General features: G+C 60.0%; 8 protein-coding genes across 8 annotated transcripts; 4 read left to right on the forward strand and 4 right to left on the reverse strand.

The window, feature by feature from the left end:
• Nucleotides 1–548: 548 nt before the first annotated feature.
• On the forward strand, nt 549–3,137 carry PLICBS_006959 (Dynamin-GTPase protein; the record flags this gene model as incomplete). Its single annotated transcript, XM_018320347.2, has 4 exons — nt 549–647; nt 708–1,094; nt 1,156–2,760; nt 2,826–3,137. The coding sequence occupies 4 exons, from the start codon at nt 549–551 to the stop codon at nt 3,135–3,137; spliced, it is 2,403 nt and encodes an 800-aa protein (XP_018180244.1).
• Nucleotides 3,138–3,860: 723 nt separating this feature from the next.
• PLICBS_006960 (uncharacterized protein) lies at nt 3,861–7,771 on the reverse strand (the record flags this gene model as incomplete). Its single annotated transcript, XM_065601093.1, has 3 exons — nt 3,861–6,433; nt 6,809–7,127; nt 7,193–7,771. 3 exons carry the CDS (start codon nt 7,769–7,771, stop codon nt 3,861–3,863), a joined length of 3,471 nt encoding a protein of 1,156 aa, XP_065457165.1.
• A 412-nt stretch (nt 7,772–8,183) lies between these two features.
• On the reverse strand, nt 8,184–10,500 carry PLICBS_006961 (uncharacterized protein; the record flags this gene model as incomplete). The annotated part of the gene is made up of 3 exons (XM_018320349.2): nt 8,184–8,306; nt 8,358–9,536; nt 9,592–10,500. The coding sequence occupies 3 exons, from the start codon at nt 10,498–10,500 to the stop codon at nt 8,184–8,186; spliced, it is 2,211 nt and encodes a 736-aa protein (XP_018180246.2).
• Nucleotides 10,501–13,087: 2,587 nt separating this feature from the next.
• On the reverse strand, nt 13,088–13,922 carry PLICBS_006962 (monothiol glutaredoxin grx4; the record flags this gene model as incomplete). The annotated part of the gene is made up of 2 exons (XM_018320350.2): nt 13,088–13,168; nt 13,221–13,922. 2 exons carry the CDS (start codon nt 13,920–13,922, stop codon nt 13,088–13,090), a joined length of 783 nt encoding a protein of 260 aa, XP_018180247.1.
• A 1,080-nt stretch (nt 13,923–15,002) lies between these two features.
• On the forward strand, nt 15,003–17,507 carry PLICBS_006963 (uncharacterized protein; the record flags this gene model as incomplete). Its single annotated transcript, XM_018320351.2, has 3 exons — nt 15,003–15,198; nt 15,265–17,328; nt 17,383–17,507. 3 exons carry the CDS (start codon nt 15,003–15,005, stop codon nt 17,505–17,507), a joined length of 2,385 nt encoding a protein of 794 aa, XP_018180248.2.
• A 587-nt stretch (nt 17,508–18,094) lies between these two features.
• On the reverse strand, nt 18,095–18,647 carry PLICBS_006964 (uncharacterized protein; the record flags this gene model as incomplete). Its single annotated transcript, XM_018320352.2, has 3 exons — nt 18,095–18,122; nt 18,238–18,452; nt 18,579–18,647. 3 exons carry the CDS (start codon nt 18,645–18,647, stop codon nt 18,095–18,097), a joined length of 312 nt encoding a protein of 103 aa, XP_018180249.1.
• A 3,113-nt stretch (nt 18,648–21,760) lies between these two features.
• PLICBS_006965 (uncharacterized protein) lies at nt 21,761–22,585 on the forward strand (the record flags this gene model as incomplete). The annotated part of the gene is made up of 2 exons (XM_018320354.2): nt 21,761–21,763; nt 21,830–22,585. The coding sequence occupies 2 exons, from the start codon at nt 21,761–21,763 to the stop codon at nt 22,583–22,585; spliced, it is 759 nt and encodes a 252-aa protein (XP_018180251.2).
• A 1,525-nt stretch (nt 22,586–24,110) lies between these two features.
• PLICBS_006966 (uncharacterized protein) lies at nt 24,111–25,826 on the forward strand (the record flags this gene model as incomplete). The annotated part of the gene is made up of 1 exon (XM_018320355.2): nt 24,111–25,826. The coding sequence occupies one exon, from the start codon at nt 24,111–24,113 to the stop codon at nt 25,824–25,826; it is 1,716 nt and encodes a 571-aa protein (XP_018180252.2).
• Between the last annotated feature and the right edge of the window lie 578 nt (nt 25,827–26,404).

Below are 26,404 nucleotides of genomic sequence, written 5' to 3' on the forward strand. Positions count from 1 at the left end.
ACAACCTGAAGGTTGTCGTGTGTGCGTGCGTGGGCCTGTGCATAAAATTACGCGGGCGCGTGTGCCTACGCAGGAGGCGCTCAAGTACCAAGGCACCGGCGGCCCGAGGGCAAGGTACCTCCAGACTTGGCTGTGCCGAGACGTCCAGCAGCCCAGCACAGCAGGCACCCTAGGTAGCCCTGCCAGCAATACTGGTGCTAGTCGCAGCAGCAGCAGCAACCCATCGGCAGCGAGTCGAGGAAAGAACAGGAAGCCAGGGCGGCGGCCGCTGCTCCACACGTGAACCAAGGCCCAAACCCGCGCCGCGAAAGCGCCTGCCAGCACAGACATCATCATCACCACCACCACCACCAACACCATAAGCCGAAGCCTCACTACCTGCCTGCCCGCCCCCAATCTGGCAGCTAGACGCGCCGCGCAGATTCTCGACCGCGCGCCCGCGTGAGAGCTCGCATCGCCATCCCCGGTTCGGCTTTTGCTTTCCATTCCCATAGCCTTGCCCTCTCTTGTTTTGCGCCGCGCCGACTTTTGTCGCCCCCCTCGTCGCCATGGCTGCCCTCGGCGACGACCTGCTCAGCACCGTCAACAAGCTGCAGGATCTCGTCTTCAACACCATCGGCAACGACTCGCTCGATCTGCCCCAAATTGTACGCCCTACCGCTTTTCCTTCCCACTCCCGTCCTCGTAAAGCTCATGCCGTCTTCTAGGTTGTCGTCGGATCCCAGAGTTCCGGCAAGTCCTCGGTCCTCGAAAACATTGTCGGTCGCGACTTTCTGCCCCGCGGCAGCGGCATCGTTACACGGCGGCCCCTGATCCTCCAGCTCATCAACGTCCCCGAGGATGACAACGCCCCGGATCCGTCCGGCGACCCTTACCGATCGCCCGCCGCGGCGCGCCGCTCCGAGTGGGCAGAGTTCCACCACATTCCCAACCGCCGCTTCACCGACTTCTCCGACGTCAAGCGGGAGATTGAGAACGAGACGGCACGCGTTGCCGGTAACAACAAGGGCATCAACCGCCAGCCCATCAACCTCAAGATCTACTCTCCCTTTGTCTTGAACCTGACCCTGGTCGATCTCCCAGGCTTGACAAAGGTAGGCTCTGGCCCACGACGATGCTTTTCGCAACCCTCTCTAACTCGACGCGACGCTACAGGTCCCCATCGGCGACCAGCCCACCGATATCGAAAAGCAGACGCGAAATCTCATCTCTGAATATATTGCCAAGCCCAACAGTCTGATCCTTGCCGTCTCGCCCGCAAACGTCGACATTGTCAACTCAGAGGCCCTCAAGCTTGCCCGCCATGTCGACCCGCTCGGCAGGCGCACCATCGGTGTCCTGACCAAGCTCGACCTCATGGACCATGGCACCAACGCCCTCGACATCCTCTCCGGCCGGGTGTATCCTCTCAAGCTGGGCTTCATCGGTGTCGTCAACCGGTCGCAGCAGGATATCCAGGGTAATAAGCCCATGGAGGAGGCCCTGCAGGCCGAGGTCGACTTTTTCAAGCATCATCCTGCGTATAGAAACATCTCCACTCGTTGCGGTACCCAGTTCTTGGCAAAGACGCTCAACACAACCCTCATGTCCCACATCAGGGACCGCCTTCCCGATATCAAGGCTCGGTTGAACACGCTGATGGGCCAGACTCAACAAGAGCTCGCCAGCTATGGCGACATGCACTTCAGCGGCAAGGAGCACCGTGGCTCCCTCATTCTGCAGCAAATGACCCGGTTTGCAACCTCCTTCATCTCTTCCATTGACGGTACCTCGGCCGAAATCTCCACCAAGGAGCTTTGCGGTGGTGCCCGCATCTATTACATCTTCAACTCTGTCTTTGGTAGCTCTCTCGAATCCATTGACCCCACCTCCAACCTGACGGCGCTCGACATCCGCACGGCTATCCGCAACTCGACGGGTCCCCGACCAAGTCTCTTTGTCCCTGAGATGGCGTTCGACCTTCTTGTCAAGCCTCAGATCAAGCTCCTCGAGATCCCCAGCCAGCGCTGCGTCGAGCTCGTGTACGAGGAGCTCATCAAGATTTGCCACACCTGCGGGTCCACAGAGCTCTCCAGGTTTCCCAGGCTACAAGCCAGGCTCATCGAGACGGTATCGGATCTGTTGCGGGAGAGGCTGGGCCCGTGCTCCTCGTATGTGGAGTCTCTGATCTCCATTCAGCGCGCCTACATCAACACCAACCATCCCAACTTCCTGGGCGCTGCTGCTGCCATGAGCAACGTCGTAAGCGCTAAGCAGGAGCGGGAGCGCAAGAGACTGATTCAGGAGGAGCGCGAGCGCCGCGAGAAGCGACGTCTTAAGGAGCTTGGCCCGAACGGTGTTGAGCCAACTGAAGACGGCGAGGACGGCGTTGTCGCGGAGAAGAATGATGTTAGTGGGCGCAAGCATGGTGGAAAGTCTGCCCGCAGCTTGTCACCGGCGGTGAACGAGAACGCTCATGGCAGCATAGCTGCTGCCCTGAACGGTGTTCGCTCACAGTCTCCGTCTCGGCTCAATGGCCAGCAAGGCCTGGGTGGAGCACGAGACACGTTCCTCAACTACTTCTTCGGAAAGGAGGGCATTTCTCCTGCTGCTCTGCCCTCACCCCAGCCGATGGGAAGCCACCGGCACGTCAGCCACAACTCAGAGACCGGCTTTCCCCAGACTGTGCGCAGGGAAGAGAGGCTCGCGATGCGCCCACCGCCGTCGCGAGACGACGAGTACGATCCTACAGGACGGAGTTACGGACTGGCATCACACCTGGTACGTCGTCTTCCGGCGGACCTTTGTTTGGCCACACATAAAGTCTTATGCTAACACCATCGCAGGGAGAGTCCAATGAACCCGCCATGACGGACCGCGAGGCCATGGAGACGGAGCTCATCCGAGCCCTCATCTCATCATACTTCAACATCGTCCGCGAGTCCATCGCCGACCAGGTCCCCAAGGCCGTGATGCACCTGCTCGTCAACCACTCCAAGGACGTGGTCCAGAACCGACTCGTCAGCGAGCTGTACAAGGAGGCCCTGTTCGAAGAGCTACTGTACGAAGATGACGGAGTCAAGAAGGAGCGCGAGAAGTGCGAGAGACTCCTGCAGACGTACCGCGAGGCCGCCAAGATCATCGGTGAGGTCTTATAAACGCCCTTTTCCACCTCACCACCTCCCCTCTGCTTTCTGTCGCCATGTTTGCGCCCTCCCCGTGTCATCGTTGAGCATTTGGGAGTGGCAATAGAAATGGTGGACGGGTAGAAGAACTAAACCAAGAGTGCGCCAGCCGGGCGCGTGTGTGTGATAGAGAGATAGACGGCAGAGTGAGTGCGGAGGGGAGGGCCCGGGGACGGGCAGCGTCGATGCCGCGGGAAGAGCTCGTGTCTACTACTTCTCTCTCCCGCCAGGCGGGAGTATGTAAGCTGGTTCTGTCGCATTTATTCTTTGTGTGTACAATCACGGTTGGGAGGAGGAGGCAGGGCCTCGCAAAAGGGACAGCGGTGGGACGGATGGTTATAGCGTCCACGGCGCTCTGGGCCTCTGTATGAGGGTGGTGATCAGGAAACAGTGAATCGAGGAGGACCAGGGGAGGGAGGGATCTTGTGTTAAAACATCACTCGACTCGTCGCGACGTCTCGCCTCCTATGATCAAAGACTACTTTTTTGTACTCGTGCTCCCTACATTTGCATGCGTGCGTCGCCGCCACGTTGGTATCTAGTTAAGGGGCCGGCCAACCTCCGTGGTCATACCAAAGACGCCTTGACTACGCCGATGCGCCTAAATTCCAGCACATATGATATATGTGAATGCCCTCTCACATTCCCAAAAGCCTGTTCCCGAGCCCTTCCTGATCCACCTCACATGCGGATACGTCAAACTCCCCTGCTAGGTTCATGCCACACGCCGCTGGTGACCCCGCCGGCAGCAGGGGCCGTAGGCGCGGGGAACCGGGGATCGTACTCCTCCAGGTCCATCCTCGACGGCGGGCGCTGCGGGCGGGCCCCCTGCGGCGCATGCGTGGACGGCGGCGGGCCATGGTGGTGTTGCGGGTAGCGGTGGTAGGAGTCGTCGAAGACGGTCCCTTGCCGCGCGCCGCCACGCTCCACATAAGCGACGCCCTCGTGCGCGTAGTACGCCAGCGGCGGCACGGTCTCGAGCCGAATCGGCCGCCGGATGAGGTAGTCGCCCTGCGGGTCGCGCACCTCGACGATCTCGTACGCCTCCGGGGGGCCGTGTGCTTGCACCGGCTGGGCGCGAGGATCGTCCGCGTAGCCGCGATAGGGGACAGGTTCGCCGCTCGAGTAGTACGCAGGGGAGTGGTACGCCACCGTTCGGCTGGGCTCTGGGTGCCACTGTTCCGCGTAGTGGTTCGTCCTGGCGATGCGAAGAGGGCCGCCGTCATGGGGGTGTTGCGGTGCGTATTCGTGCTCGACGATGTATTCACCCCGCGGAGGGATGTCGTGGGTGAGGGCCTCGCGCCTCCCGTCTCGCGCAGGCACCCCAACAGCCGTCGGCACACGGCGCTCGACACCAAGACGTGACTGGAGGCTACCCAATATCTCAAACCCATCTTCGTCTATTCGTGCAGGTGTTGCTGGCACAGGCTCCCGCCGGTTCCGCTCGTCCCACACTCCGGGCTCGGGCCTCCCGGCATTTTGGTCCGCAGCTCGTCCACGGCGATGCTTTGATCCATTCGCGTTCCGAGTCGGCTGGTTGGTTCTGTACACCGCACTGGCAGGCCGAAGATTCGGCACATCGGCAACGGCGTGGTCTACAGCGGTATCGCTGAGAGGACGTCTGCTGGCCATCTGGACTGGTGGCTCTGTATTAATTGGTATATCCTCCGGGTCATACTCGGGCTCATAGCTGTCCGAGCTCGACCCGTCGCGTTGCGGGTGGGCTGCTTTCGTCTCCCCGGGCTTTTCTCGCTCCATATACTTTCCTTCGAGTTCCAGGTGCTCCACTGCAGCGTTAGATTCTTCCTCCTGTCCATAAACGGTTATCGTTTCTTGTGACAGTACCATGTCGTCACGCCAATTTAATCGACGGTCGCTACCGTCCATGTGTCGCATGCCGTCGTGCAGTGTTTTGAAGTGGTCCAGCAGCTCAGGGAAGCGGAAATATCTCGGCTTGTCACCAAAATTGCGGCCAACTTGGCAGGCCTTGCAGCCCATACGGGCGAGCTCGCGAGCCGGCCGAAAGCCTCTGCGATTCATCAAGGCATCCTTGAAGACATCCAAAGACATTGGCCCAAACTCCATCTCATACTTGTCGGCGACATGGTTCATGAACCACACTGCCCTTTCTGCATCGGAAGACTCGCGGGACTCATTCAGGACTTGCTTCCAGGCCGCCTGCGCAGCCTTGGAAGCAAAGTTGAGTTTCTTCGCACGGTCTTGATTGCTCTTTTTGTTCGTCAATGCCGCCGGCTTTACAGCCCGACGATCATCATCGATGCCACTGCTTGACGTGCCATCGCCGCCGCTGGCAATCGGCTGTGCTGGAGGCGGTGGATGGGATATACCATATTGACTCCACGCAGGCGTCGTCGTTGGATGGCATGGTGCTGGTGTATCCTGTCCAGGATACGATACCGCAGGCAGGCCCATTCCTGGAAAATAGGCCGTGTGCATTGGTGATTGAGTGGGAAGTCCATAGCCATATGTTGAATCAAGAACTCCAGGCGGCGGATACGGCGCCGGTGGCAGAGCAGGCACCCCATTGAGACCGTGCGATACCGGAGCCATCGCTGGAGGCGCCTGCGAGCTGCCGGGGGCTGCTTTGGGTCGCTTTTGTTTTGGGTCCGGATCAAAGATTGGCGTCTCGGGCCACTCAGCTCTCCAATGCACCACGACATTACCCACGCTCAGAGCCGTCGTGTGCTTTGCGGCATAGTGCTGGATGACCGACTCGAGCCCAAACAGCTTGCGAGGGCCTTGGCAAACATTGCAAACAAATAGCTCCTTGCGATGCCGGTCCGTGTGCTGCTTGATCTTCATGTCAAAAACCCACTTCATATTTTCGAGCGTGAGTTTCTGAGTCCAGGGCCCCTCGGGGGGTTCAACGATGGGCTGTTTCCCGGCGGCTCGTCGAGCTGCCGCCTTCTCCGCAATTTGGGCGTAGAACCTTTTGCGGACGTATAGCAACACGTCCGCGGCAAACTGAGACGCTTCCTTCTTTGAAACTCTATCCCCGTCACTCCATTTGTCGCGGATGAGCTCGTCTGCAAGGTCAGATATACTCGCGCGAAGAGGCCCTTGTGCGTCGTCCCAGTCCTTGTCAGTCACTTCCCGAGGAGCAGACCCAGCAGGGATGTCTGTCAGCTTGATTTCCTTGGCCCTGTTCTCCGGAAGTCGATTATTTGTGTTGCCATCTCTTGCCGGTCTCTCCTTCAGCATCTGCGAGGCCTCTTCATCCAGAGCTTGGGGTCTTTGCGTGGCGAAATCTGCGGTGGGAGGGAGGACCCGAGGTTCCGGTGCGATAGACAAGTCAACAGATGACGCTCGTCGCTCTATTTCCGCCCCGCGCCGGATTTCAGGCTCCCCAGCCGCTTCTCCAGTCGGGAGCTGTGTGACAGGATGCCGCGACTGCCAGTCAAGAGCTGCTGCCGCCCCTTCGGCTTTCTGACGACCCGCGCTTTTCCAGAATTCATGGCCGCCTGCGACAGATGGAACAATAGCCACGCCGCGGTCAACTGCACCTTGGCCACTCAACGGTGGTGGATGCGGTATGTGCCCATTGTTTGGCTTCTCGGCGACTCGCTTTGGGGGAACAGCCGCTGTGTCGACAACGCTGACTTGCGCAGTGGGCCGCGCCGTACGCATCTCTTGCACACCACCGGAGAGGAACCACCTCTCCCAGCGCGAAGCGTCGACAAGCAGCTTCTTCCCGCGAGCGTCAAGGCCCTTGACCCATTCTTCCGCGGCAGCGCGGCCCAGACCCTTGACTGTTTCGAATTCGAGTCGAATCTCTTCAACGTGAGCACCAAGAAAGACCTTTGTGATTTGCGTCTTGCCAGGGCTCGTTACGACGGAGAGTACTTGAGGTGCTATCACATGCATCTTGGCGGTTATGAAAACCATCGGGAGGCCGGTCACGAGAAAGGACGGCGTCGTGTTGGAAAGGAAGACATCAATCTCCTGGACACAGATTAGCCAAACAGTCCTGAAGATGAGCGCCGCGGTCACCGCTGGATAGGACATACCTTGACAGTACGCTCGACGAGGCAGCTGCCGCACAAGGCCATGGATAGGGGGAATACAGGGACGACGCCCTTGGCGCCTGGCCCGCGATGCCACTGGTCCTGCGCCTTGGCTGCATCACCGCAGGTGTCGCGGAAGCCGCAGAGCTGACAGCTCCGCGCACAGCATAGGCGCCACATGTCGACCTCCGACTTGCCTTGCAGCGGGCCCGGCATCTGCGGCCAGAAGAAGCGTCGTGAGGCTCGCCAGATGGCATCGGGCTTCATTGGGGACAGTGCAGGGGAGCGTGCAGTGTGTGCGGGAGCCATGTTGACCTCGCCGCCGGAGCGGGGGCCAAGATAGCCGCGAAACAGCTTGTTGACGCGCAACAAGCTGCCGAGAGATTTAGGAGGCAAGAAGGTGAATACTCGGTGCCATATCTCCGCTGGGAGATGATGGGCCACGTCTGGGGGAGCTTCGGCGCGCAGTGCGAGGCCAGCTTGAGCGAGCTTGAGTCTCTTCGAGCTAGTCCCGGCCGCCGCGGCGCAAGACGCAGACGACTTCCTCTTTGTCGGAGGGAGGCCATCGATATCGTCTTCCATCCTCGCGGCCCGCAGTTGCTCCACGACCAGGTGGCGTGCAATGGGGGTGGAATTGGGTGTGTAGGGGTGGTGAAGCCGTCAGGTCGCGTCTCCAGAATGTACGGAGATGGTGTCGCTGAAAATTGAGTGGGTCGGCGGTGACTAAGCGCCCCGACGTCACTGTGCGTGCGGCGCATGCAGTGCACCACACAATCTCGCTCTCCGCATGTGCCCACGGCGCGGCATCGATTCTACCAGTACTTGTTCCTGCAAAGCGACAGTGTGTATTCATGGGCGGAGAGGTGCAAAACCCAAACACCTTTTAAATGCCAGTAATATGGTATCGACCCCCAGATAAGTCAATCCCCCAACTTCCCTCTCCCGAACCTTGACATTTACAAGTACATGAGTCGTCCCTCGTCTACCCACTGGGTTACTGCATACTCATGCTTCCGGATCCAGATCCCTGTCCTGGCGACTGATCCTCGGCACCGTATATTTGGAAGCTCTGGTCGGCGCCCCAGTTGGCCATCTGTGTGTAGTTCTCAAAGGCGCCCTGTAGCATCCGTCAGTAATGATCCTTTGCGCTCGTTCTCGATATGTTTACCCAGTCAAAGTTTGCCGTCAAGTCCGGCCCCGTGCCCGAACCGCTGCCAAAATTGGTGAACATGGACATGGGAGAGGCTGCGCCGACAGGATTAAATCCATCCGTCTGCATGTCGACGAGGTTCGGCGGCGGCAGGCTAAACTCCATCCCCATGAAGGCGCTGCTGTTGGTATTCGAGAACGGGCTTAAGCCGGTGTTGAAGTCGGGGAAGCCGTCTGTGGGCACTAAACCTGGGCCCATGGCGGGCGTCTGATCCATGCCCATGCTTGACTCCAACGTCGACAAGGAATCGGTTCGAGAAGGTATTGACGTGCTGTCGCTCGGCGCGGGCTCCTTGATCTTTTGAAGCATGATCTCGATAACCTTTGAGGCCTTGAAAGCCTCCATCGACGTGTCTGCAAGCCCTTTCCAGATGGACACGGCGTCTTCCAACGTGCCTATCATGTTGGCCCGCTCCTCGGGACTCCAGAGAAATGCGCCCTCGTGGCTCTCGCAAGTGCCCGCATGACGTGCCATGTTGTCGTAGTGCAGATCAAGCACGATAAGCATGGCCGGCAGCACGAATTCCTTTGTCGCGATCGACTTGACGTACCAGCTCACGGCTTTCAGCCGCCCGTTGCCCTGAGACTCACGGCGAAGCATTTGCAAATGCCCCATTGCCTGCAGAGACGCCTCGACCGCACTGCGGCGCGAATGTGCGTACCGCGGGTTCTGTCGCGCCTTGGAAATGTACTTGCGATGGAGCAGGCACAGAATCTTTTGGTACAAAATGTCCACATTGAACCGCGCGATAATGAGCGTGACAGGCTCACGCGCACCCTCGAGGGGCCCAAGCTTGAGGTGAGGAGGAAGCTCCTGCATCACCTGGCGGAGTTTCGCGTCGAACCGGATGATCTCGTCATAGGGAACGCTCCTGCCCACCCTGTTGGTGGCCTGGAGAATGTTGCCGAGTTCGTTGCAAAGCTTGGCCTTGGCAATCATGTACGAGATCGGCGTCGCCTCTGTTATGGGCCTGGAAGGTGGCAGCTCTTTGATCCCCGGATGGAACTCGTCGTCAAAGATGTTGTTCGGCAGCTGCGTGTCGCAGTCGTGTTCGTAAATCATACTCGGTAGCGATACTTGGTGTGAAAAGATGACGTCTGACATGCGAACCAGCGCCCACGTCCGTCGCCTCATTTCCTGCGGCTTGGATTAGCATTGAATGTTAGAAACATTCCGGTTCACGGAGACGTACAGCTTGAAATGGCGTCAGCGACGGGAACCACTTCGCGTCGCGATGGTACCCCATCCGGAAGGCTATCCGCGTGATTAGGGATACAATCAACCACAAGCCCAAATCAGCATCCCATCTCGACGAGTACTCGCCAAAGACGTATAGAATCATAGTCTCGACGGTGTACTCGACCGGCTTGGTGTAGTCAGCCTTGATGAGGCACTGGACGGTCCGCAAGCGGTACTCGTCCGCAAGCTCCAGTGTGCGCCCCTTCCACTCTGGGGGCTCATCCCCAACTTTGTGATAACTCAGCATCGCGAGGCAGAGAACCGAGTAAAGGAGGCCTAACCACATGATCGGTGTCTTTGACGGATCTTGCCAGTGCGTGCGGAGCTGTTGCAGGAAAGTCGGCCCATGTATGATGCTTACTGCGTTATCCATGGAATTGAAATAGCGGCTGCAGAGTGCAAGGACACTCGACTTTGGGGGCAGCTCGGCGCGCAGCTCGAGTTCCGAGGCAGGAACAGCGCCAAGCAGCAGCGTCGGTCCCTCGCGGGCGGTGACGGGCTTGGAAGACCTGACCCGCTCGTAGCTCGTTTCCAGTTCCTTTTTGTGGTTTGTGAAGTAATTTTTCACCTCAGCAATGTCTGCGAGGATCAGATGCCAATGCTCTTGTCCGATATACATAGACTTGCCCTTGTCGCTATCAACTTTGAGTACGCCCAGGGACGTCGCGAGGCTGTCGTCCACGTCACTGTCTTCGTCCATCATGGCCGCCTCCTCGCGACCAGCTTTGGCGGACGAGGCGCTGTCAGTTGTTGAGTGAGAGATGGACTCGCTTGCACGAGCGGCGGACTCGGGATCGACGTTGCCACCATTGTGCATCAATGACAAAACTAGGCCTTCGAGACGGTCAATGCGATTTTGCATGTCGTCCGGACTCGAGTCTGCTTGAGTCTGGCTCTTTTTTCGGGATGAAGGCGTTGCGTAGGAGCACGACGTGGTGTCATTGCCCTCCCTCTTGGTGCAGTTGCTGCATGGGTGGTTTCGATCGCATTTCCTGTGTCCTTGTTAGAGAGCGTCTACGAAGCGGAATCTGGCGGGCTTGAAATCTTACAGCCTGCAGGCGGGTTAGCAAGGCGATCACGGGCAATGGGACAACAGCTGGTGCTCACTTTCTCGTCCGGCAGGGATAGCAGCTGAGGGGCACGCGATTTCTCCTCCTCACAACGCGGAACTGCTCCTCAGGTGAACGTCCGCCAGTGGACGAATTCGTTGAAGGTGGTGTGGGCGTCATTGTCGCTGAGACGAGCCGCTTCTGGGCGGTGACCAGGTGATTTTCCGGGGCTTTTTTGGCGGTTTGGTCGCTTCGGAGTTAAGGTTTCGAGGAGTCGACGTCTCCGGCCCACGACAGCGTCACGGATAACTGCGACAGCGTCGGCCGGAAAGAATGACCAAGATGCGGAGACTATGCCGCGGAGAGTAGGCGCGAAGAAAGGATGGTTTTTGTGATGCTCAATGTCGTGGTTCGGCGGCGCGGGCCTCGATATTCCTTCGCGCCTTCAACGGTCCGACTAGGTAGCTGTGGCGTTGACGGTTGCGCCGCCCCTCGTTGACCAGATGCGCCTCGTTGAGGGGCGATCCGGGAGGGCCTCACAGTAGACTTGGTCGCCCTGACGCGGCAAATCCCGCCGTAGTCGAATGGCAGGCGGCGTGAACCGTACGTGCGGAGCGTCGTCGCGGCGCTTTGAAGCGGGAGGACCGCGTTCGGAGTTTGGAGTGCTGGTAGGCGCGAAGTGGGATGTGCGTACTTCGTACCCCCGTGTAAATGGCAGCGTCCAGCAGTCGAACGCGCGTCACGCTGGCGCAGGGGCGCAATCGACTATGAGTGCCTAGGCGAGGGCTTCTCGGATTGAGGGGAAAGGAAGAGCAGGACTTTGGTAGGGAGAAGAGGAACAAGGAAGGGACGGATAAGACGAGAGGCGGGAAGGAACGTTCAGAGCAAGACGTCAGCGACACTTTTTAGCTGCGTGCGTCGGCTGGTGATGTGGGGTCCCTGGCCTGGCGACGCCCGCTCAGCTGCCTGCAGTAGAGAATTACAGCGGATGATTGCAGTAAGGTTGGGGAGAGTTCCAATGCGGAGACGCGAGCGAGTGGGAGAGCCCCCTTCAAGATCGCCGGCGATTGCCACGCCTTGAGCTGCCCGGCTTGGCCGTTGCGCCGTTGGGGTTGCGTGGCCCGCGAGAGAGTGCAGCGACCACGTCCACGGACCCATCGGAGCTGTATGCGCCCAAACCCCGACGCCTCGACGATTTCTTGAACGGTTAAATTGGTCGTCCCATCTCCGCCATGGTGGCCGCGACGCTACGTTCGTCGTCCCTGGGCTGAGCATGCATGCCAAGGGCGATGGCTTGGATATCCATCTCTGTCTTCTGGCTGGCGCGTCTCTGTCATTACAGCAATTCTGAATACATCTTGTTCTCAGCCTGTGTTTGACACACCGCCTGGGTCTCGCCACCTCGCAGAGCCATACAGATCTGTCCGCGTCTTCAGCGTCGGGTCAGTTGAAGACGCCGCTACCCTACACGTTGCGTTCATCTTGCAGCCCGCCCTGCGTGGGAAGCGACCCTGCCTGCGCGGGTTCTTTCTGCTGCCAGGCCCACGGCTTTCCTCCAATAACGGCCCACGGCAGTGCGATGCGGACGGGCTGGGACGCTGGGAAGGGACACCAGACGTCCAAGGCTGCAGCGTCGTACGCGGGCAAGACAGTCGATCACGGCTCTGCTGTGAGTCACACCTGCCGCACTAACACTGCGTGCACCAAGCGCCACAGCGAGGGATGGGCCTGCCAGGGCGAACAAGCATCCCTGGAAGGATGCTGTGTCGGGGTCCCCATTTGTCAGCCGGCCGCATCAACTCCCAATGGCCAGTTCTGCTCTGTTGGGCTTACTGCTGCCGAATTTCGCGGCAAGTGCCGGACCTAGACAGACATCGAGTTCGGGCGGCTGCGGGCAGGGATAGGTAGGCAGTAGGTATACATGTACTGGCTCAACAACGACGGGCTTAAAGTTGCCTTGAAATGTCAAAGTATGCTGTATTCTTTTTGAACCAGATTTCACGATCCTGCGCAGCGGGCCAAGGCCTTCACAATAACGCCCGCGCGAAAGCATGCAGCCCACTCTGTCGCTGCCGTTTTATCTCCCATCCAAACCGCGTCACGGTGTAGCATCTGGCGCTCCGGTCTATGCTTTGGCCGCACTTGCTTCCCGTTCCAGCGGATAACACCCACAGCCCGCAATAGAAACCCCGCGGCCCCGCGGCCTCATTATCCAGCTCAACAAAACTCGCACTCCACGCAGGCATCTTCTGTCGTCGGCTGGAGACGATGCCGCACTCCAGTCCTTTCTCGTCGCCTTGAGGCGGAATTATCCCTCCTCCCAAGCAGACGTAGTCAGGGCCACCGTGTGCCTCATGCGAGAGGAGCATCGCGTATATCTTGCGACCGTAGAGAGCCGGCTCATGCCACCGCAGCATCGTTAGGGCCGCTGACACTGTAGGGCTTGAAAAAATCCTCGTCGTTACCCAACTCCTCCTTGATCTGACGCTTGGGTCAGCCAGAATCGAGGGTACTCACATGGCGTAACACTTACAATATCCAGCCCACCAACCAGCTCGCCATCGACCCAGAGCTGCGGGTAGGTTGGCCAGTCTGCAAACTCCTTCAAGCCCTGGCGAACCTCGTCGTCGGCCAGGATGTTGAAGAAACCGTACTTGACCGAATGCTCTCGCAGAATTCCCACCAGCTGCCGCGAGAAACCGCACTGCGGGGAGCTCGGCGTTCCCTTCATGAACAGCATGACAGGTGCCGCCTTGACCAGGTCTCCCAACCGCTTGAAAAGCTCCTCCTTTTGCTTGACAGGGTCTACGGGCGCCTCCTCCACGACGGGCTTGCCGCCGGTCTTCTCAACGCCATTCATGGCGTCACCGCCCGCCGTTGTGTTGGCATCGGCCCGTGCATGTGTCTCGATGGCCGTCCGCACCTTGACGGCGCTGCTGCCACTGACCGTCTCGACAACCTTGCCGTTTCTCAACAGGACGAGGAAGGGAACGGCGGTGACGTCGTAGGTCTCGCTGATGTCGCTGAGGTCTTCGGCGTTGACGGAGGCCCATACGGTGCTCGGGGGCTCGGTGACGGGATATTCAGAGGCCAGGGTCGACAGGACAGTCGCCATTTGCGCGCACGGGGCTGCCCATGGCGCATGGAAGGAGATGATGACGAGGGCTGACGGGGGCACGGAGCCCAGCAGCTGCTCCCACTGGGACTGGCTGGTGACCTCGGTGATCGTAGACATGGTGTATACGGCGTCAGGGTATCGTTCCGTATGCTGATTGCGCGATGGAGCGGGGTGGGATGAAGATTCACGTCGTGGTGTTGGCAGACAGAATTTCGGCGGGGCAATTCGACGTTGCGACAACGCACGCCACCAGCGCAGGCCGGCCCCGAGAGTCGGCACAGACGAGGGGCATTACACAGCATTTGGCAGCCAACCGCTGGCAACCTCAGCCTTGCGTCATTTTGGCTGTCGGGCATTGGTGGAGGGGCAGGCGGGCGTCGCCCAGCGGTTCCAGCCCAATCAATCCATTCCCAGTGCGGGCAGGGATCGAACCGCCCCCAGGCAGCTCGTTAGGGCCCTGAAGGGACTGCCCGCCCGGGTGCAGGTGGTGCCCAGGCGCTGGCCAACCTGCCCTCCAGCACCTCAGCCCAGAGGGCTGGGTACCTACCGAGGTTGCCTGCGCTGCCCAGAGCCCCAAGACCGAGACAGCGGGGCCACCAGTGACGTGAGGTCTCGACAGGAGCTGGCGGGGCTGCCAGGTCCTGCGCCAGCTCCTCAGGCACAGCAACCCGTCCCGGGCGGCACGAGGAGGGGAACGGCCGCTGATGATGGCCTAACGAGACACAGCCTCGCCAAGGATGTCACCTGTTACGCGCGTAAGCCCCTGGGCTGCGCCGGCGACCCCGTCACCCCGCCCCGCCTGCGCTAGCAGCACCAGCCCAGCCAACCTCAGCAACGTCAACGTCAACGTCGTCGCCAACCCAGAGCTCAGCTTACCTCAGTTTCCCGTACTCGCCCGCCTCACGCACCACGTCTGGGTCCGCCGCGTGTCCAACACACACCATCTTCTCTGCTCTGTCGCAGCGCTTTGATCACAGCTATATTCGGGCTTCTTTCCCTTCTTCTGCTTCGCAAAGATCTCGGAGGAGAAGCTCGCGAGCACGCCGCTAGCTCCCGTACGCAAGCTGCGACCAGTGTTGATTCCAGGAGGCGCAGCTCACAGGAAGCAGACAGACAACGCCGCCTCGCCCCCCATTCGACTGCCGCCGACGCCGTCACCACGTCCGGTACAGATCCTACCTCGCCTCGCCATTTGCCATGGCGTCGTTGAACCTTTCCATCAATGGGCCGTCCATAAAGAGCAGCTACGCCGGCGTCGTCAACGGCCAGCCTCCAGCATCTGGCTCGCCCACGTACGCTCAATGGGCGCTCTTCTCCGTTCAGGCACCGCTCGTCAGCGCTTTCCAAGATAGCGCCGCCAAGGAGAGTATCCTCAAGGTCGAGAGCACAGGCGGTACGCAACTGCTCATTAGTCCCAGCTGCTGACATTATTGTGCGTGTGCTGACCCCCCGCACGCAGACGGCGAGCTGGCCGACTTGATCGAGGATTTCAACGAGGGCCGCATCCAATTCGCCTTCGTCAAGGTCAAGGACCCCAACACGGCTCTTCCTAAGAATGTCCTCATCGCCTGGTGCGGTGGTGGCGTCCCGGAGCGCACCAAGGGCTACTTCACCAGCCACACGGCCGCCGTAGCCAAGGTTCTCCACGGATACCACGTCCAGATCACTGCGCGTTCCGACAGTGACCTCGAGCCCGAATCGATCATGAAAAAGGTTTCCGATGCATCCGGCGCGAAGTACTCGGCTGGAAGTTCCGGTGGTGCTTCATCCTCTGCCCCGCCCCCAGTTAAGTCTAAGCCTGTCTTCACCCCTACGGCATCCAGCTCTGGTCGCGCTGCCAACCCTCTTGTTGCGGCCCGATCGAGGAGAGATGAGAACGTCGACGAGGAAGGTTGGGGCGCTGATGCGCCCCCGGTGACGAGGACTCAGATTGAAAAGGTCGAGTCGGCTTACAAGCCGACCAAGGTCAACATGGCTGAGCTCACCAAACAGAAGCAGGAGCCTTCGCGCGTTATTGGTAGCCGCCAGGCTGAAGAGGCTGCCGATGTCGTCAAGGGAGGCTACCAACCAATCGGAAAGGTTGATATCGCTGCCATTCGTGCGGCCGCCAAGAACAAGGAGGATGACCGGCCGACCCCCGTCAAGGGTTCATATGAGCCCGTTGGCAAGGTTGATATCGCTGCTATTCGTGCAAAGGCCCAGAAGCCTGCAGATGAGCCTGCGGACGATGCTCCTGCGCCCAAGCCAGTCTCGGACCGGGCCGCCGTCTTCTCTCAGCCTAGCCAGTCGGAGCGCATCACGTCGCTGCCCAAGCCCAAGGTTGCTAACAAGTTTGGTGGAGCGTCGAGCTTCACCGGAACCAAGGCGCCGACACCTGGTGGTCTCGGATTTGGGGGCGGCGCGGCTCCCGCACCCGCGCCTGTCACCTCCACTAGTCGGACTTTTGCAGACCAGGGAGGCAAGACGCCAGCTCAATTATGGGCGGAGAAGAAGGCAAAAGAAAGGGGTGGTGATGTTGGGAGCGCCGCCACGCCCGGCGCCACGGCGCCGATCGTGTCGCAGACGAGTGGTGGCAACGAGTGGAAGAGCGGCTACACTGGCAAGTCCTGGGCACCTGTGCAGGCTCCTGGCTACAGCCGCGGTGGGGCGGACAATGTGAGCGAGCACAACACCGGCGAGGCTACGAGAGGCGCCGAGGAGGAGCCCGCTGCCACGCCCATCTCCGCCCTGCGAGACCGATTCAAGGACACGGCCCCGATCGGCGCCGCTGCGATCCCGCCTGTTGCGAAGACTGCGGAGGAAGAGTACGAGCCGGAGCAGGAGCGCGAAGCCACGCCGCCTCCGCCCCCGCCCGCCAGTTCGAGGCCTTCGGGCGGGTTTGCTCTGCCTGGGTTGCCCAACCGACCACCACCTCCCGCCGAGGAGGAGGAAGAGGAGGAGGAGGACTTCCGGCCCGACGAGCGAGAACACTCACCCATTCGCGTGGCTGCCCCCGTGGGCCGTGGTGCTGATACTGAGCCGGAACCTGAGGCTCGTCCTGCGCCACCTCCCGTACGCCCTAGCGAGATCGATGTCCCCAAGGAAGAGGAGCTGCCAGAGCAGGAGGAATCGTCTCACCTTGCCCGGGGAGCAGCTGGCATTGTGGCTCAGGAGACGTTCCAGCCAGAGCATGGCACGGTTGAGCAGGCTGAGCAGGGCGGCAAGCGTGCCGTGATCCAGTACGACTACGAAAAGGGCGAGGACAACGAGATCGACCTGGTCGAGGGCGAGTACGTCACCAACATTGACATGGTGGATGAGGACTGGTGGATGGGCACCAACTCCAGGGGCGAGAGCGGTCTGTTCCCCAGCAACTACGTCGAGCTCGTCGAGGATGACTCCCACGAAGCTGCCGCACCCGCGCCCCCTCCCGCACCGGTCGCGGCGCAGGCGCCGGTCCCGGCGGCACCGGAGCCCGAACCGGCGGCTGGAGCCGGTCCTACGGCCACGGCCCTCTACGACTATGAGGCGGCCGAGGACAATGGTGAGTCTGACCTTGCATGCCCGGCCTCAATGCTCGCAGCTAACGCGTACGCAGAACTGAGCTTCCCCGAGGACGCCAAGATCACGAACCTCGAGTTCCCCGATGAGGACTGGTGGTTTGGCCACTTCAATGGGCAGTCGGGCTTGTTCCCGGCCAACTACGTGCAGCTGGACTCGTAAAGGGCGTGTGGTCTGGTCCGGCAAGATGGCAGCGGATTGATTAGGCGATAAAGGCGATGCAGGAGCAAAGTCATCAATGTCCGATATTTTTGTGTCTGTCATTGCATGCATGGTATCGAGGCAAGATAGGAGAGAAAAAGAATCGACTCCGTATTGTGAGATGCCGGTGGCTCTGCCGCTGCTGCTGCCCTACTCCCCGCAACATACTGAACCAAACGTACATGCAATCATCCCCCCATCATCGCGACGTTTTTTTCGTTACACGGTGTGGATTACTTGATCGGGCCGGTGGCAGAGCTAGTCTGAAGTGTCTGTGTGAAGTAAAAGAAAAAGGAAAATCGGAAGACGGTGACATCTCGACGAGGCGGCGCAAGCCTAAATTAAGTCACGCTGTGGGAGCTTCCAGAGTCCACGGCGTGATGCGATTCGGCCTTTGCGCCGCGCCCATCGGAGAAGTGTCGGGGCCAAGGAGAGACGAGAGAGGGTATCAGAGTGCCCGTGGGTGCCACAAAAAAAAAGCGAAACCAGGCGCTCAGCCCGTTCCCTGGGCCGCGAACATAAGGGGTGGTTCGTTCGGAATGAGTCGCTTAGAAGAAGCACTCGCAGCAGTCGATGCTGTTTGGGGGGAGAGGTGACACAAGTCAGCATCGCGTTTGCCCGAGAGAGGGATGCGGTGCCACACAAGGGGCAAAAAAACGATGGAGGGGAGGATGGCGAAGGCCACACTTACCAGCACTCGCACGCTTCCTCGGCAACGCAGCAACAGCACAGCGCGGCGATACATGCCATCAGGCAGTTGTTGCTGCCGCCCTTCTTGCCGCGAGAGTCGTCGGGGGGAGGGGCCTGCTGGTACTGCATCGGCGGCTGGCCCTGCGGCGGGTAGCCCTGGTTGTAGCCCGGCTGGGCGTAGCCCTGTTGGTAGCCGCCCTGGGGGGGACCATAGCTCTGCAGCTCCGAGCGGGCGAAGCGTCAGCGATGGGATGCTTCCTGAGACGGCGCAGGCGCACGAGGAAAACGACGGCCAGAGGGAGGAGCGTCTGGACCGTCGGTCGTCGGGGCGGGATGGCTTACGGGCTGAGGAGCCTGGGGATGGCCGTAGCCCTGCGGCGGGCCCTGGTTGTAATACTCGTTGCTGGCCATGGCGGACGTGAACCGACGTGCGAGGCGGTGATGGGAGAGTTTTGGCTAGCGGAGCTTCGTGTGTGGTGGAATCTGGAGCGGTCGGGGAGAATGGGAGTGACAGCACGGGGAGAGAGGAGAGAAAGGGAGAGCGAGGGTGCCAAGGAGCGGGAGAGGGTCTCTTGGGTCTTTTGTTGTTCGAGGATTCGACCACGAGCAAAGGGACGGCAAAGGGACGGGCGTAGGCGGATGGCAGTGCAGGAAAGGGCCAGCGCCAGTGGAGTGAATGGCCCTTGGCACGCAGGGCACCTCAGTCGCCCGTGGGCGGCGGGGTGGGACGCGCTGCGCTGTGGCACCGCTTTGGTTTCGGCTGCTGAAATGGCTTCCGCTGCCGTGCAAGGTAAAGGTACCACCCAACCTGCCTCGCAAAGTGAGCGATGCCAAACGGAGCAGGGCCGTGGCTGGGCTCCAAGAAGCTCGCTCTATGGTACCTCCCGCAGCCCGTTGATACCTGTTCCCATCTGTACCAAGATGCCGTTGAGTTGGCGGCATTGAGAACGGGCGTGGCTACGAGGCACTGCGTTGTGTCTCTTGTTGGACTACCAACCTCAAAAGTATGCCCAGCCACGGCAGCCCTTTTTCGTGCTGCATCAGAGAGCGGGCGAGACAAACGCAGCCCTGTTGCGTTGGCGTGCTGCGCACACCTGGAGGCGCAAACTCGGGCTTGCGTCGACCGACCGACGACGTCTGAGCTTGAACCCGCATGGTGGTCGGTGAGGATGGCGAATGAGGGTCCTGGTGGCGCTCGATGGCGGCCCAGCACAGCGCGGTATTGCGCGGTCAGTGACGGCCGGCAAAGTCAATGTCAGTCGGAGCTGAATCTTTGCGTCAGCATCACGAAGCCCGGAGCACGAACGTAGGCGGTAGTTAGCGGTTGTATCGTCCTGGCTCCGTACGAGCGCCTCTCGAGCTTCGATGCGTGGCTGCTGGTTGCTGGCCGCTCTGCATCAGGATCCAGCACCCCCAGCGTCCGCCCAGCACGACCCCCTGCCTCGCTGTCAAGACCTGCTCCCCCAAGTCTCGCTCCGTCGGTAATGAGCAATCTTGGCGGTCTCAAAGGCCGGGGCGCACCACGAGCCGTCATCGTCGCCGTCCCCGACGCCGGCCAGGGCCCTGGAGCGATGGGCAGGGCAGACAGGGCAGGCAGGGGTTCGCCTGGCGCGCGTTGGCGACATGCATGGAGCCGATGGAGCCCCCAGACCCCTTCCCGCTGGAAGCTGCCCGAGCGCCAGCCCCGGGAGTGTGTCGACCAAGCCCCAAATTCTGGGTCCCAGGCGCCGCAGAGATGCCGAGATTCCGGACGGGACCACCCTTGACGATGCGCCGCCACTGCGACCCGTCCGTCGCCATCCACTTCGTCCCCAAGCGGCTTAGCGGACCCTGGATCCCGCAGACGAGCTGCTTGGCTGGGTGTGGCTTGTTGGCGAGCAGGCGGCGAGCCTGCGACAGCTTGGTTCGCACTACTCCGCAGGGGGCGCACCTTTCTGAAGGGATGACACCGGCTCGACGACGGCGGCAACATCGTGGCTGACGTGCTTTGTTGTGGCTTGGTCCGCCTGCCGCATCATGCCTGATGCCAGATGGCAGAGACGATTATTTCTGGTGCGGGCAGTCCGCTGACGATTGCTGTGGCGATGCGCACTGGGCTGCCCGACTTTGACGTGTCGACTCGGCTCGTGCGTCTCCTGCCGACGATGCGGTCAGATTCCTCGTCCTCTTGGCCAGCCAAGTGACCCAACCGTCGCACGCGCCCGGGTATTCCCAGTCCCAGGCAGGGCCCGTCTCACCATGCACGTGCATGTAAGCAATGTCTGGCACTCGCTGCACGACGCACTCCCGGATTCCGTATCCGGACTGCTGAGGCTGTGTCTGTGCTAGCCCTTTGTTCGTCGTCGGCGCTTCGTTGTCGACGGCGTCACGCCGCCCCGGTACTCTTTGCCGGGTGGGTGCTTCATTCGACGGCGAAGATGCGTTTCGTCTGCAGTTGCATCGAGGCGCAGGGGCTGCCGCCAGGACATGCATGCAGTAAGTGAAGGACGTCTAGGCAGGGTGACACAACGTGAGGAACAAGGCGGCAAGTTTTCCCAACGAAAGTCCGTGGTTGAACCCCGTACGAAGACCTGTATGCGTTTTTCTGTGCCTTGTATTCGGGAGTGTCAGTCTAAACGAGAAGGAGGCAATACAACCACGGTCGTAGCTACCTAAAGGACTTTACATCGATGGAGGAAGGCGCTGCCGAATCACGGTTGGACCATATCTAATCTCTGTATTCAGAGCGATTCTTACTACCTACTAGGTACCTAGGTACTTACCAAGGCAGATACCTACCCAGTACTACCTAGGTAGTACCTTTGTATGGCAAGTACCTATGTGATAATACACCAGATATCAATAAGGTATTTGACCCGGGAGTTGTTCCTTTGTATTTGCACTACCTCACTCAGTTTGCAACGGCCGCCCTTACCACGTGGCTCTTGGGTAACGCCAAGATTCACCAAAGGAAAGTGGCAACGCAAATGCCGCGAGCGTTCAAGTCCGTTGTCGTGTCGAAATGTCCAAGGCAGGTGGGTACGTGCAGTGCGCAGCAAAAAGTTACCGGGAGGGCCAGCGTTTGCAGGGCTGATGCAAAGTATATGTCATTAACATCACTGAGAAGCAGCCACTAATGTCAATGAGAGTAGACAGCATGGAAGTCAATGAAGTCCTCCAACCATGAATGGCGATTAAGCTCATGTTACCGAGGCAAGCTACTCGTCGCCCCTAGTTTGAGCCGATTGACTACCTAATGCTGATGTTCGTACTTCGTCGGCCTCATCGTCCTCGCAAGTAAAACAGCCATCTAGGTGGCTCCGCCACTGGTAGCGAGCATTGGCAATGAGGCTGTGCGCTTCACTCCCGCAGATGGATGGATTGATCAATTGATGCAGGTCAGAAGTCACGGGAGCTCAAGCAAGGATATCTGGTAACTAGGCAACAGCGACTGAATGTCCTTGCCCCAAACCCTCAACCGCACATCACCACCGTGGCCATTGAATCACCACATCACGACCGCCGTCTGATGTCGTGGGCGCAAAATGGTACTCCACGCCCCTGCCCTGAAAAGCGCAAAGCGCAGCATCACCGCTAACGAGTTCGTTTATTAGGCCGAGGTCATCATCGCAACATCCGCTTCCGTCGACGGTCTAATCGGTGGCGCTGTCACAGTTGTTCGAGAGCTCCGAGCAGCCCGCGACTGGGTCCATGGAGCCGAAAAGACGCTCAAAGACGCCTCCGACCAGACAGATGCGCTCGAGGCGTCGCTTCGCCTGGTCCAGGAAGAGGAGGCCTTGCAGACTGTCAATGTCCTACAGCAGGTCCGGTGCATAAAGACTGTGGCGGACGAAGCGAAGGTGTTCTTCGATAGACTAGCGGCTGAACAGCAGAGGAGTTCGGGTAGGCGGTTTGTTCATGCGCTCAAGTCGGGCGGCAAGGAGGATACTGAGTTGCGCAAGCTTTTCGACCGACTTGACCGAGCAAGAGATGAGCTTGTCTTGCGCATTTCAGTGGCCCAAGTTGGCTTGATCGGGAGCCAGCAGGATGGGTTTCGAGTCGCCTTTGGCGTCTTAGACCAGACGAACGAGCGGGTGAACCAGGTGCTGGGGATAAACCTGGCCCTCATGGACCGACCGAGAGACAGAGCAACGCAGATGGGTACTACACCCAACGGCCAGCAGCTGCTCGATGATGGTGTCGGCAGCTCACTTTCCAACGCTGATGGCCCGATCCCACTCGATACATCCGGCACGAGAGAGCCTGGATTGGGTAGCAGCGCGACCGACACGGGTGAGACCTCCATATACGACAACGTCACCCTGGGTCAAGCGCGCATCATGACGGGCGACATCGGGATGGACAACTGACAGCGAGTGTCCAAACGGAAGACGACCATCGCGCGAAACAGGTTCGAAGGCGACGTTCGCATCGTTACGGGCGATATAGGCGGCGAGTCGGCAGCGCGTTTCAACGAGACATTCTGGAACTGAACCAGGCGGAAGAAAACGTCCCATCTTCCTTGCCTGGCAGCAGCACGTAGGCAACATTTGGCCGCGTGAACACAGAGAAGCTCCCGCCTCGGCAGATGAGACGGACATCCTGGGATGATGGGATTCTTAAAAGCTCAGATGCCAACCGCTATATTTACACCCTCGGAATCGGCTGCGTCTGGACCGCGGGTTTCAAGCGGGCCTCGTTTTCCCGTTTCAAGGCGCGGCTCACATACAGCGATTCTTTCCGCTGAACCGATGACGTCCCCGCAGGCGTCCTGCCTGGAGACGTCATGTTGCATCGCGAGACCTCGTTTGGCCTGCCCGAAACACATGCACGGGCCGGTCCGGATATGCCGTGCCAGCAGTGCGACGTTCCCCGGCCGCTGTCATTTTACATCCCGTTTGCAATGTGTTACCGCACCGCTATACGTGCGTCCGGCAAGGAACGAACACACGGCAGAGGCGCGCACGCGAATTCATGTGTTGCGCCCTCGGGACCGGCCGACTGCAACAACAGGGCCCTCCCTCTATCTCAGCCACGGATGCATGTGTGGTGCCGGCATTGGACCGGGTCACGCTTAGCCTTGAATGAAATGAAACGCTGGCAGCTGGCGCGACCGGATGGCAGCTGCGGTGACGGAGTTTTGCTGGCAGGCTGTCATCCCATGTTCAATTCGGCCCTTGATTCACAGACGGACTGAGCTGCCCGGCAACAGTCAACCACCCGGTCTTTGGAACAGCTTGGAACCGCCTGGTCCCCCTCCTCCGCGAGTGCCTGGTAGCTGTTTTGTTCTCGCGTCTTCCTTCTCGCGTCCCCGGCTGGAAGTGATTCTGCAACATTCGACATCCGCGAACCTCCCACAACACTGCCGGCTCGCTTTATGCCCACCTTCCCTAACACACGTCCGGGTGCTGGAAGGTGATTCTGTCTTGCGATGTGGACATAACCTGTGCTTACACTACAGACGCAGCTCTACCTTGCCCACTACGGCATAAATATCGTCGTCTAGCCCATCTCCAGGTCCCGTCCCTTGCAACAGATCACGTATTCCACCCAGGCCAAACCTCTACTGTTTGCCAACTATCACGAACTCACCATACGTACCCTCTCTGTGTCAAAGGGCAACAAACGGCGCGTCCTGAAAACTCGTCTGCCGCCGACGAAACGCGATCCCTAACCATGGATCCCGACGGACGATCCCGCGCTGTTACCAACGGAGCAGCGACCACTCGAGGCCCAAACTCCTCCTCCGGCCACCATCCCGGCGATGGTAACGCTCAAAGCAATGACGATGCTGACACCTCGGAGCACTCCTCTAACGCGGAAATTCCAGGACGGCCTTCTGGCCAGGGACAGTCCCGGCCGACCGCCTCCGTTCCGCTGCCCAGACCGCATACGATGCACAACGGCTGGGAGCCCTCCAACGTCGCGACCGCCAAGTGCGACATGTGCCACCGCCAGCGCTGCGGCGTCATCCAGAAGTGCTCCGACTGCAAGCTCTCCGTGTGCCGGGAGTGCGCCTTCGCGGACCGCCTGAGCAATGATGTCAGACACGCGCTCGACCCGACCACGGTCGAGTGGGACTCCCGGACCGTCCCAAGGGGTAGGGGCGCCGGGGGATCGAGAGCTCGCAGGTCTCGAGGAGGCGGCGCTCCTCGCGGCAGTGGCCACGGTCGCGGACAGGGAGAAGCTGCAGCTTCCGTTACCACGACTCCCAGCCCGCAGACTGATCTGGGATCCCACACCAGCAATGATAGCTGGGCACAGAACCTCGGCCGCCAGGCCGCTTCGATCCAGGTAAATAACGACCCTCACAACCAAATTATGCTGCGGAAACGAAGCCATATCGGCCTTGCCAATACACCAGTCACTCAACAAGCACAGAACGCCGCCCAGATTCTGGCCACCATGCCCAACGGCCGTCCGGCCGACCGCCATGACAGCTCACAGAAGGGCAACAAGTACGATGACATCCTACCTGACAGCACTCTACCGCCTCTGCGAGCCGTCCCTGACCCTATCGACTGTAGCCTCCCGCCCCTAACTTCTATGTGCCCCGAGATGTCCCGTAACGACGTGGCGGCACACCAGCAAGGCGTCCAGACCCAGGGCGCCTCGGCCTCTTCCCAGCAGGTGGCACCTACGGCTTTTATGAGCCCCGAGCCAGCCCAGGAAGACCCTGTTCACTACCAGGCCCAATATGGCTATGGAGAGACGCAGCATCACCCGGCCTCTCACGGATACCAGACCGGCTATGTGACTGCCTACCACGGCGGCGGAGAATCCACGGCCGCCAGCTATTTTCCCCCAACAATTTCAACGGCCCAGAACGCTTCGAACCAACAGTACGTGGCCACTGGAGCACAGTACAGCAACGCTTCGTACGGTTACGGCGTCCCGGTCCAGAGTGCCCCTGAGCAACAGTACGCCGCGGCTCAAAACCAGTACAACCCTGTTTCGTATGGCACTCAGAGCCAGTACGGCGAGCAAGCCTATGTTGCAAACCCAGCACCCCAGAGTTTTACTGGCCAGCAGTACGCCGCCAGCCAAGACCCGTACGGCTGTGTTACTTATGCCAGTCACCCACCGATGCAAGAAGCATACAGCTTCGGCAGCTTCTCGCAAGCACAGCAGGTGACCCAGCCGGTGAACCAACTCGCCCCTATGGAGCCATCCTTCGTCTCAACCTCGGTGCCGGGCCTTCATGCTCTTGCCACGCTTCCGATGATGCAAGCCACGCCCCAGCCCTGGAACCCACAGACCTCGAGCGTTGAGTCCGTGCAGGCTCAGCTGGTGCAGCTCGCCCGCGGCGTCAAGCACTCGGAGCACGCGGACTGGCCCATGGAGTTTTGCCTGCGGCTGGCCGTGCAGCGAAGCTGGGCCGCAACGCTGCCCACCATCACGGGCACGAGTTCGGTATACAGGGCGCTCGCGCAGTTCTTGGCCGCAACGAACCGAGCCATTTCCGAGCTGAATCTGCCGGAGACAAACAACTCGGCGAGGGTGTGGCTTCGCGAGGAGCAGAGACGCATTTGTGCGCCTACCGCCAATCCGTCGAACCGCCTGTCGCTCTCGAACTACCTCTCCAACCCGTCCCGAGGCAACGCTGCCTAAAGCTCAGGGAAGGAACGAGATGTTTGCGTGCCGAATTCCCCCCATTTTTGAGGCACGCTGAGCGTGCCGCCGTTCTTTGTGCGCATAAAGCGAAGGTTCCAGAGGGAGTTTGAGCGGCACGGCGTTTGAGGGTTTCACACAAGGTCACACTGCAGTTCGCAGCTGTTGGATGATCAGCGAGATACACTGTTTGAGTTTATGTGCACACAAAGGACCTGCCGGCGCGCTAGTACATGCTGTACCGCCTGCGATCGCGTCTGGCAGACACAAACGCATACACACACACACTATGGGACGTTTGGACGTTGCGTTGAACAAACGTCCTGGAATTCGGGAGGAGGAACCTTTATCGAGGAGCAGACGAGTACGCATCAGGTTTGATGCTCTGCATTCCCAGGGAAAGGGACAGCATCCTGGGAGCGTCGGCGTTATGGGAGTCTGTCGGGCCGCCGGGGGGGGGGGGGACTGGACGGAGAGTTGCATAGCACGCAAGACGCCCGTCAAGTGGTCTTTTGTCGACGGGGGCTTTTTCACTTCGTTTGTGTAGTATAGTCAAGAAAGCAGCTGCGCCGTGGCAG

Source organism: Purpureocillium lilacinum (genome assembly GCF_023168085.1).
Source record: "Purpureocillium lilacinum CBS 284.36 DNA, scaffold_5, whole genome shotgun sequence".
Classification (NCBI taxonomy): Eukaryota; Fungi; Ascomycota; class Sordariomycetes; order Hypocreales; family Ophiocordycipitaceae; genus Purpureocillium; species Purpureocillium lilacinum.